This window comes from Nyctereutes procyonoides, unplaced genomic scaffold, assembly GCF_905146905.1.
Source record: "Nyctereutes procyonoides isolate TBG_1078 unplaced genomic scaffold, NYPRO_anot_genome, whole genome shotgun sequence".
NCBI lineage: Eukaryota > Metazoa > Chordata > Mammalia > Carnivora > Canidae > Nyctereutes > Nyctereutes procyonoides.
This window is the reverse complement of record NW_026575146.1, coordinates 83,412,357-83,423,586: the sequence shown is the minus strand read 5'-3', so window position 1 is coordinate 83,423,586 and position 11,230 is coordinate 83,412,357. Positions and strand designations below refer to the sequence as shown.

Genomic DNA, 11,230 nt, shown 5'->3' with positions numbered 1-11,230 from the left:
ATAAAGGTCCATATAGGAGGGAGGCAGGAGAGTTGGAGTCGGAGAAGATGTGCCCCTCGCATCGTTGGCCAGAGTCACAGAGATTCGAAAATATTCCACTGCTGGCTTGGAAGATGGAGGGAATGTGGGACACCCAGGTGCCTCAGCAGCAGAGCGTCTGCCTTCGGCTCAGGGCGTGATCCCGGGGTCCTGGGATCGAGTCCTGCATCGGGCTCCCTGCGAGGAGCCTGCCTCTCCCTCTGCCTGTGTCTCTGCCTCTTTCTCTGTCTCTCGTGAATAAATAAACAAAAATCTTAAAAAAATATATGGAGGGAATGTTAAGAAGCTGGAGAGGCAAGCCAAGGATTCTTGCCCTCGAAACTCCGGAGGGATTCAGTCCATGATTTTAGACCCATTCAAGACCAAAATCAGACCCATTTTGGACTTGGACCTCCCGAACTGTAAAATTGGAAATCTGTGTTGTTTTAAAGCCAAATGACGTTTGCAGTCATTTGCAATAGCGGCCCTAGGAAACCACCCCCCACACCCCCCCGCCCCGCTCCCCACCGGATCTCTACTTGTCTGGCTCGTCCTTGTTGTTCAAGGCTCATCGGCAACGTCATCTCTTGAGAGAAGCTGTCCTTGGCTTCTCTGGCTCAATAAATATTTATTGAAAGAATAATCGAAAACAGAAATGTACATGTGACCCCGATAAAGGTCGAAGCAGGAGCCCACAGGCTAACACCTGTGGGTTCATGTGTTTGGTTTGACTGAGGTTGTGTTTGAAAACTTTTCTGAGCCAATATTTCTAAGTTGAAACAGGTTCACTCAGACATCTCGATTTCCAGAAGCATTTGGAGGATCGAGGCCTGCATCCCCGAGCTCGGCGACACTCAGCTAGAATTTGCAGACGTGGCCCCCTAGCCCTTCCCCTTCCCAGTATAACTGCCGCCAGGCCTTCCCCCTTCATGTGTGGCTTCTGCTTGGCTCACACACGCCTGAGTTAGCAACCCCGGCATCTCAGCAAGGATTCCCCTGAAAGCAAATATATATTTTTAAAGATTTTATTTATTTATTCATGAGAGGCAGAGGGAGAAGCAGGCTCCCTGCAGGAAGCCCGATGCAGGACTTGATCCCAGGACCCCAGGATCACCCCCTGAGCTGAAGACAGACCCTTAACTGCTGAGCCACCCAGGTGACCCCGAAAGCAAATATTTAAATAGAAAGTATCAACACGGAGAGGGGCAGGAGGGTGGGGAGGCTGGGGAGGGCTGCCCCCATCAACAGCGCTTTAGAGAGCTGCTTGCTGCTGTACCCACCGGAAGCTCTGTGCCACCGAGGACCCTCGGAGGGAATGTGGCCTGGAGTCGTATCTTCTGCTCCCATCCCTTTGGGGGAAGGATTATTCCCAGGGCACCGAGCGCCCGGCTGCCAGCCTGGTGCAGCAGGCCCCTGAGGGGAGCAGGGGCCCCTGGTGCATACAGGGACCGTCCATGTCACTGCTGAAGCTACAGGGGACCTCAGGGTGGGCTGGGGGTGACAGGAGGGGTATCTCTTGTCTACCACTGCATGACGGATTGCCAGATGTTAAGTGGCTTAAAACAGCACACATGCATGGTACCCCAGTGTCTGGGGGTCAGGAGTCCAGAGGTGGCGGGACCGGGTCTTCCGCTCAGCGTCTCCCAAGCCCACAAAGTGTCAGGGTCAGGCTGAGTTCTCAGCTGGATGCTTGGCTGAAGAATCTGCTCCGACCTTACTCAGATGGTTGGCAGGGTTCGTTTCCTTGTGGCTGTTGTGACCGAATCCCCAGCTGTCACCTCAGGTCCGAAAGGCCACTTGCAGCTGTGACCGTCAGGGCTGTGCAGACAGGCCTGGGCGTCCGGCCAGGAGGGGCCCAGAGGTCTTCAGTCTCCCACCCCCGGCCTCCCCCCAAGCTCACTGTGTGACCCCAGCCAGGGTGCTTGAACCCTCCGTGCCTTGTGGTTCTCGACTATAAAACGAGATTCATAGGAACCACAGGCTCACGGGTGGCCATGAGGACGTAATGCTCGCGAACGGTGTGAGTCCTGATCCTGCCAGGAAGTCCACAAATATTTGCCACCACTGTCATTATCCTCGGCCTCCTCCCCGTGCAGCTCCCCGCGAACATTCCCGCATTCGGCAGGAATCTTGGCATCTCCAGGCACTGGTGAAGCCTTACGTGTTCTGGCAACTGCGTCAGTAAGTGAGGAGCGAGCTCTGTTCTCTCCCCAGGGGCAGAAGTTCTCTTTTGGAAGTTCCAGATCTGTCCTGCCATTGCTTCACAGTGCAATATCAGGGCAATGAGTTTTACCAGGCATTAATATTTTATTTCCCACTCTTGCACTCTGCTGCGCAGTGTATAGAATTTCTGGGAACGGCCAGGCTTGGTGATTCCCGTGGGCCAGCTGGGCCAGGCCTGGCGCCTTGTCCTGGCACAGGGGTCTGTTTCTCCTTCTCGGGGCCCCGGGGGCTCTCTGCACTGCAAGAGCCAGGAAGGGTGACACGCGTCCAGCTGCCCTGGGCCACCCTGACCCATCCCCTGGCACCATCCTCGGCCTCGGAAGAGATGTGGCTAAGCCCGAGGCCCCAGACACAACTGGGGCAGGGTGGGGCAGGCGAGCAGCCTGGAAAGGCCCCAGTGAAGTGCACATCTGCAGGCTGCGGGCTCCCCGCCCCCCAGCCCACCTTGACCCCAGTCCTTGGGGGAGTGAAATCAGTAAGGTGGCCGCGGTTTCCCAACTCCCAGAGACTCACCCTGCAAATGGCCTCCTTCCATTCCATCCCTCCCTCCCTGGGAGGAACACAAGGCTTGAGCCAGTCTTGAACACAGACTGGAGCCCTGCCCCCTAGTCTCTAGACAGCAGCCTTGCCTCAGTTTCCCTGTCTGTGGGACTGGGATAGCTAATGAGTTAACAGAGCAGGACCTGGAACAGGGTAGACCCGGCCTCAGCTGTGGCCATGGGTCTGTCTGGGTGCCCCCCTCTCCCCCAGAGTGCCCAGGGAAGAACAGGTAAGGGGATGAAGACACAGGAGACCAGGGGTCCTGGGCACCGAGGCCTCGCTTTATTTCACCAGCAGCACCTGGTCACTTCTTTTGCCCTGGGAATGGTGGAAGAACTTGAGCAGCAGCCCCAGCAGCCCCAGGACTATGCCCACCAGCAGCGTCAACTTCAGCCCCTTGAGGACAGGCCCGGCCTTCCCCTTCGAGGCCTCCCTCGCCCCCTGCTGCTGGCCTGCCTCCTCCTCCCTGAGGGCCTCCGGCACGTCAGGAAAGGGCCTGGGGTTGAACCGAGCCATGAGCTCCTGCTGCACGAAGCACTTGTAGATGGCTGGCTGGAAGACCCGCAGCTGCCTGCCGCCGTTGGCGGGTTCCAGAACGGTGTTTAAGTCCTGGTTGGAGAGCTGGCCCTGCCACGTCAGGGGCATGTCGTTGGCTTCCCAGAGGATGGGCCTGCAAAGGAGGACAAGGTGAGCTGCAGCAGCCCCGGGGAGAAAGGAGGTGGAGACGGCGGCCCCCTGCTCCCTAGGGAACAGCGGACGGGGCGCCCCCTCCCAGAGGACCCCAGCAACAGGGGGGATGGTGGGCATGCAGCTCGGAGCCCCACCCCACACTAATGGGCAAGGGGCACACACCTCCAGCTTTTCGAGCCTCCACTTCATCGTCTGAAAACTGGGGGTGTAAGGGTCGTACCCACCTCACTACTTGGGGGCTACTTGGAGGAATCAGCGAGAACACTGCCTGTGTGATAGCCCCCCACCCCCATTTCCCTGCCAGCCTCATTCTCTCCAATCTCCCTGTACCTCACTCTCTCCCAGCCATGCTGGCCTCCAAGGTGGTCCTCCAACCTGCTGGGCTGGGCTCTGTCCTGCCTCAGGGCCTTTGCTCCTGCCATTCCCTCCTCCGGAGTGCACTCCCTCAGCACATGAGGCCCCCTCACCTCCTTTTGGTCTGGCAACTTCTCAGAAGCCTCCCCTGGCCTCTGTATCTAAAATGATTCTCTCCGCCACTCCCATCCCCCTTCCAGCCCTTCCTTACCACCATCTGGGACACCGTATGTTTTATTTTTTTAAATTTTTAAATCATTTTTATTTTTATTTTTTTAAATAATAAATTTATTTTTATTGGTGTTCAATTTGCCAACATACAGAATAACACCCAGTGCTCATCCCGTCAAGTGCCCCCCTCAGTGCCCACCACCCATTCACCCCCACCCCCCGCCCTCCTCCCCTTCCACCACCACTACTTCGTTTCCCAGAGTTAGGAGTCTTTATGTTCTGTCTCCCTTTCTGATATTTCCTACCGATTTCTTCTCCCTTCCCTTTTATTCCCTTCCACTATTTTTTATATTCCCCAAATGAATGAGAACATATAGTGTCTGTCCTCTGATTGACTTATTTCCCTCAGCATAATACCCTCCAGTTCCATCCACGTCGAAGCAAATGGTGGGTATTTGTCGTTTCTAATGGCTGAGGAATATTCCATTGTATACATAGACCACAGCTTCTTTATCCATCATCTTTCGATGGACACCGAGGCTCCTTCCACAGTTTGGCTATTGTGGACATTGCCGCTAGAAACATCGGGGTGCAGGTGTCCCGGCGTTTCATTGCATCTGAATCTTTGGGGTAAATCCCCAACAGTGCAATTGCTGGGTCGTAGGGCAGGTCTATTTTTAATTCTTTGAGGAACCTCCACACAGTTTTCCAGAGTGACTGCACCAGTTCACATTCCCACCAACAGTGTAGAGGGTTCCCCTTTCTCCGCATCCTCTCCAACATTTGTGGTTTCCTGCCTTGTTAATGTTCCCCATTCTCACTGGGGTGAGGTGGGCTCTCATTGTGGTTTTGATTTGTATTTCCCTGATGGCCACCGTATGTTTTATTCATGACATTGTTTTACGGCTCCATGAGGGCAGGAATCTTCCCCAGCTTTGGTCTCCCCTGCACCCCGGGGACCAACATTAGTGCTTGGTTTATAAACAAACACTGAGTGAAAACATGGTACGTGAACAAGCAAATCAGACACATAACACACCTATCACGGCTGAGGAACAGAGGGCCGCTCAGTAGACAACACTGACAAGGCCAATAATCACACAAGCAAAAAAGGACACCGATGAGAGCTCGGAACTTTGGTCAGACACTCTCCGGAGTGTTTTGTAGGCATTTGCATCCTTAGACATCACACAGTGACCCAGCGAGGCCGGGGCCAGCGAGACCTCGGTACTGGGTTGGATTGTGTCCTTGCCACAGGGTGACCTTATCTGGAAATCGGGTTGTTGCAGATGTACCAGGTAAGGTGCGGCCTGAAAGACGTAGCCCCGGGCCCTAAATCCAATATGACCGGTGTCCTTTTAAGAAATGGAGAAGAGACCCAGATACAAACACACAGGGAAAATGCCAAGTGATGCGGATAGATCGGGGTGGGGGGTGGGGGTGGATGTAGCTACAAGCCCAGGAAGGCCAAGGATGGCCCAGGCCAGAAACTAGGATTCTGGGACAGATTCCACTCAGCACCTCAGAGGCCACATGGCCCTCGTGACAATTTGACTTGGACTCCAGAGCAGTAAGAGAATACATTATAATTGTGTTAAGCCCCCCAGGGTGTGGTACTTTGTTATGATGGGCCCAAGGAAAGGGATACAAGGCTCATTCAACAGACAGGGAGACTGAGGCCCAGAGAGATGCCACAGGCCCCAAGTCGCACAGCTGGAGAGTGGCAGTGCTGGGACTGGGGCCCAGGCCCGCCTGAATCCAGAGTCCAGGACATAAAGCTCACATGAAATGCCATTCTACGCAGCTTCTGAGAGACATGGTAGCTCTCAAAGCCTCAGTGACCTCTCTTGAGTTTTTCGTTCTGTTTTCAGTAGCCTCCACAGCCAGCATGGAGCCCAGCCCGGGGCTTGAACTCACAGCCCTGAGATCAAGATGAGCTGAGATGGAGTCAGATGTTTAAGTCACTGAGTCGCCCAGGTGTCCCCCATCTCTTGAGTCTCATCCAGAGGGCCTGTGACTGGCGCTCAGGAATCCCTTGTCTGGCAAATGACATGGGACAAGCGTCCCAGTCCAGATAGCAGGCACCCATGCACTTTCCCGCACTTCTGAATTGTGGGGGTTTTGGAGAGACTAGGTGTTAACTTTTAGACTTACAGGGGGAGGAAGACAGGAGGAAGGGAGACAAAAGAGGAGGAGAGAAGTCACAGCTGGAATAAGGAGAAGAAAACCAGATGGAGGTGGCGAGCCCAGATTTGACGGAGCAGGTGGCTGCAGAGGCCTCAAGCGGTGGCTCGGGCTCCTGCCTTGCAAGGGAGGGGTTGCCACAGGCATGTGGGGAACGAGAGCGAGGGGACCTCATGGGTTTCAAGTCACCACGGCTCCCCCTGGACAAGAACTGCACCCCTCCAAGCTGGACCCCCGTGGAACCCCCAGCCCCTCGGGCCCCGGGAAGGAGGGTTGGAACAGGATGCAGCCTGGGCCGAAGCACAGCACTGTGGGTGGTTGTAGTCCTTACTCCTGGCTAGTGTGGGTGGCTTGGGGAAGACAGGCCAAGGGGAGATTTCCCAAGGCTCCGGGCAGGAAACCAAGAACAGGAGCACAAGCTCTGGGAGGCGGACCCTGATGGGCATCCCCCGGGGGCACCATCCTCGCTCTGACACTTGCTGACCCTGCCAGATGAGAAGCAGCCTCGGGCCCATAGCCTTCCCCCCAGCACAGACTCATCCTCACATGGGCTGCTCCCACGCCAGCCCTGACCACCCTGGGGCTGTCCACAGCACCCACCCATGCTGGCTGGGGGCTTCCTGGGTGGGGGGCAGGGGTCTGATGATTGCTGCATCCACAGCATGGGCCAACCATGGGACCAGGCCCAGAACCAGCTGAGCCCTCCCTAGGTGTCAACGATCCTGTTCCACCTGTGTGACCCAAGAGCGTGTGGGCACCAGGGGATTCTTGCCAAAGGCACGTCTGAAGAGGCCAGCAGAGATAGCCTGCAGGGCTGCTCCCGGGGGAGCCCTGCCCTCTGCACGAATTAGTCATGAGGGCTCCAGATTGGGGCAGCCTGGCGAGGGGCGAGGGGCTGGTGCCCGCCTCCATCACCTGTAGATGGATCCCAGGGGGCAGGTGAGCCACACGGATTCTGACTCCTCGCTGATCTCAAAGTTGTCAAAAGTGATGAAATCCAGCGTTGATGTTTTGCACGGGACATGGCAGGTTTCCACCTGCATCTCAGGTCGCAGGCGGGTGGACCACATGTTCAGATCCCCCAGGTAGAGCCAGCAGGGCACGGGTTTCTGCAGGGGCTCCTCGATGTAGCAGTACCCCAGGCGTTTCCGCTCGCCCGGCTCCCCACAGCGGTTACAGTCCTGCCAGGGCTCCCAGCGGGTGAAGATGAGCTCGTCGCCACCCAGACTCAGAGTGTCATTCTGCAGGGGCTTCTGGCCCAGGCCTTTGTGTGTAATATGCAGGGTGCTGACATCCTGGAAGTCAACCTCGTATTGCACCACCTGGATGCCATTCTCGTCCTGGCAGTGATAGAAGCCTGTCTGGGAGGGCAACGGACTCCTAATGAGAATGCCGGTTCCAGGTATTATTTCTATGTTGGAAACGCTGGAGACTTTGTTGGGCCAGTTGGCCCTGTTGTTCATGAAGAAGAAGTTCCACTGTGCCCCAGAAGAGTTGCAGAGCAAAAAGATGTCATTGTCTGAGAGGAGGGCGGTTTGGCATTGCTTCTCACTGGGACAGCTGAAGGAAGGATAGAACCCCAGCAAGGGGGTGGCGAGGTTGAGCAGCAGGCACAGGGTGGTTAGCATGGCGGACTGGGGCTGTGGCGGTGGGCAGGACACCACCCTGGCCATTGTGAAGTCACCCAAGAGACCCAGATCTCAGCCCTGGGCCGCATGGACTATAGTCCATGCCATGGGTTTGTGAGGTCACAATCCCCATTTGATTTGCGACAATTGAACAACTCTACTTAATTCCTATTCTGAGTCCCCCGCTCTGCTGGGATAGGACGAAACTTAATTTGTCCATTCAAGGTTTTCTCTACCATCCCCGGCTTTGGCATTGAAGTGCCACACGTGGGGCTGCCTGGGGGGCTCCTTCGGTTAAGCGTTTGTCTTCGGCTCAGGTCCTGATCTCAAGGTCCTGGGATCAAGCCCCGCAGTGGGTTTCTCACTCAGCAGGGAATCTCTTTCTCCCTCTGCCTCTCCCCCCCCCCCAGCTCATGCTCTGTTTCTATCTCTCAAATATATAAATAAAATATTTTTTAAAACCCTAAAGTGTCACATGTGAACATTCAACACATTTCCCGCAAACGCCTACTACGTTCTGGGCACGATTCTTAGCGCTGGGCGTGGAAAGATGACGAAAGGTGACTAAACCCTCTCTGGTTACCATTCTGACTTCCTGCCCCTTTATCCCAGCCCCGTGTTCCCAGCCACGCTGGCCTCCCTGCCGTCTCCTGAAAACATCAGGCAAGCAAAGGGCTCCTGCCTCAGGATCTTTGCACACACCCGTCCCAGACTCTTTCCACAGATATCTGCATGATTCAATTCATTTTAAACAGATAAGTATTTTTCTCGGTTGTCTCTTTCCAAAACCCTTTCCTAAGCCCCTTGTCTTGACATTAAAAATGATTACCGTGCAGGCTTGATCTGCCATCATTCACTCATTTCACAAATGTTTACTGCATGCCTACCATGTGCTGGCCCTTATTCTAGTCACAGCCCTGAGTGAGTCAGACAAAGCCCCTTCCCACCCCCACCTTGGACTTACCTTCTAGAAGAAGAGATAGATAATAGGCAATTATATAATACATAGTATCAGACCAAAAAATACATAGTATCAGACACAGTAGATTCTCCTTATTCGGGGCTGTTATGTTCTATAAAGTTGCTGAGTTAGCAAATGTGGAAACATTGTTTCCAGGAGAAATACAGGCTTAAGGTCCTCCAAGCCTCTGGGGGTAATATCTTTGTCAACTGCTCAACACAGAACCTTGCTTTACGGGTATTTTTGTTTAAAGACCTCTTATTTAATATACATTCTTAATTCACTGACATTGAACTTAGGACCAGCAGCACAATTAACTCACGCCTGAGCGAAGCTTCTCGAACACACGTTTTCTCCGCAAGATATGTCATAGGCTGCTTGTGCTTAGGGACGCTGGCCAGCCCATCAGCACTGCTTGGGAGCCATTTGAAACAGCAGAATCACCAGCAAAAATGCAAAAATGCAGCAACAACACAAGAGCGGCACTGAACGGACCATGGACAAAGGATACTTGCTGATAGCGGGAGCCCTAAAACTAGAAGGGGGTCGCATGTTGCTGGACCTCAGCTGGGAATGCGCGTTGTTAGTGACTCAACGTTTCCACCACGCTGGGCCTGTCTGCGGAGGACGATGAAACCCCTGTGGGTACCGACCTGGGGGCTTTGCGTGAATTTCAGCAAGTAGGTGAATTCACAAAAGCATGGGGTCCTCAAACAGGGAGGGTTACCCTATAATCGCTGAGGATGAGAACAGAGCAGGGAAATGGGGATAGGACGAGAAGAGTATGTGGGTGTGAGCTGTTTTAGGGAGTGGGATCGGGCCTGTCTGCGCACTCCCCCAAAGCGGTTTCACCAACATGTGAATAGAGTGAGATAAAGAGCCCTGTGGATATCTGCAGATATTCCCAAGAGATGGCTAGACCCTGACACGGCTGCCATATGTAAAGGGCACAGAGGCCAGAGTGACCAAGAAGTAGTGGACAAGCAGGGGAGTGGGGAGCGGTGAGGTCAGAGGTTCATGCACGCCTTTGCTAGGACATCCTGCCTTCCTCTCCACCCGGCTCCTTATGGCTTGGGGCTCTCTTAGTCGTGTCCCTGCCCCATGCAGGGACGGACCTCTACAGGCTGTGTTTGGCACAAACTGGATGCTCAGACTGGAACTGAGGCATCCAGTTCCAGTCTGATGCTGCTTCTGAGGCATCTTGCCGCCACCTTTGTCCCCCAATGGGCCACACATCCCCTCTGTTCTCACATCTATAAAACTATCTAGAGTTTTTGTCTGCTTCCTAGGATCTTATAAAGTCCCTCTACCTGAGTCACATTAACATCTGCACTTCTGTTGCTTGCCCTCCATCTCCCTCCCTGTCTCTCTGTCTCTCTCCTCAGCCCAGGAATCTCTTTTCTAAACAAGGAAGCAGGGCTAGGAGGACCCTGAGATAGCCCACTTCCAATTTTCACATTGTCTAACTGAGAAGTAATAAACTGCCTGGATCCAGCCTGAATAAATGTTTTCATTGGCCTCCCTAAGGTGTTTTTAGAATATTTAAATCAGTGACCAACATGTAAAATCCAAAGACTTCTTTTTTTTTAAGATTTATTTATTTATTCATCAGAGACATAAAAAGAAGTAGAAACACAGGCAGAGGGAGAAGCAGGCTCCACACCTGATGTGGGACTCGATCCCAGGACCCCGGGATCATGCCCTGAGCCAAAGGCAGATGCTCAACCGCTGAGCCACCCAGGAGTCCCAGTCCAAGAGATTTCATGTGAAAATCCAGATTCCCTGATATTCTTTAAATAACGTGGGTGAGGTTTCTGCTTACTGCTACAATTGAGAAGCTTATATCAGACCAGCACTTTTGCTAATAATTAACAACTATAGACTTTAAGGTAAGTGTGATTAATATGTCCAGGAGATGACAAGATGAGGATTTTGAATCTATACAGAATAATTAAATGAAAATACTAGAATTGAAAAATGAAATATGTGAAATTGAGAATTCACTAGAAAGAGTAGCAAGCTCTTTGACACAACAGAAAAGAGGATTAAGGAAATGAAAGATGGGCCTACAGAAAAACAACCATACTGAAGCATGCAAAAAAAAAAAAAAAGATAGGAAAATACATAAAAGAGTGTAAGAGATATATAAGACATGGTGAAAAGTTCTAACATTTATGTTAATGGAGACTCAGAAGCAAAGGAGAGACAAGAACATAAGCAATATTTTAAGACATTGAATAAAAATTTTCCAAAACTCATGAAAGACACCAAAGCAACAAATTCAAGATGACCTTCAGGGATGCCTGGGTGGCTCAGCGATTGGGCGCCTGCCTTTGGCTCAGGTTGTGATCCACGGATCCGGGATCGAGTTCCGCATCGGGCTCCCTGCGAGGAGCCTGCTTCTCCCTCTGCCTATGTCTCTGCCTCTCCTCTCAATCTGTGTCTCTCATGAATAAATAAA

General features: G+C 53.1%; 1 protein-coding gene across 1 annotated transcript; it reads right to left on the bottom strand.

The window, feature by feature from the left end:
* Nucleotides 1-3,063: 3,063 nt before the first annotated feature.
* On the bottom strand, nt 3,064-7,853 carry LOC129500144 (protein FAM187B-like). The gene is made up of 2 exons (XM_055310267.1): nt 7,096-7,853; nt 3,064-3,451 (listed from the first exon to the last, which is right to left on the bottom strand). Exons 1-2 carry the CDS (start codon nt 7,851-7,853, stop codon nt 3,064-3,066), a joined length of 1,146 nt encoding a protein of 381 aa, XP_055166242.1.
* Nucleotides 7,854-11,230: the final 3,377 nt, after the last annotated feature.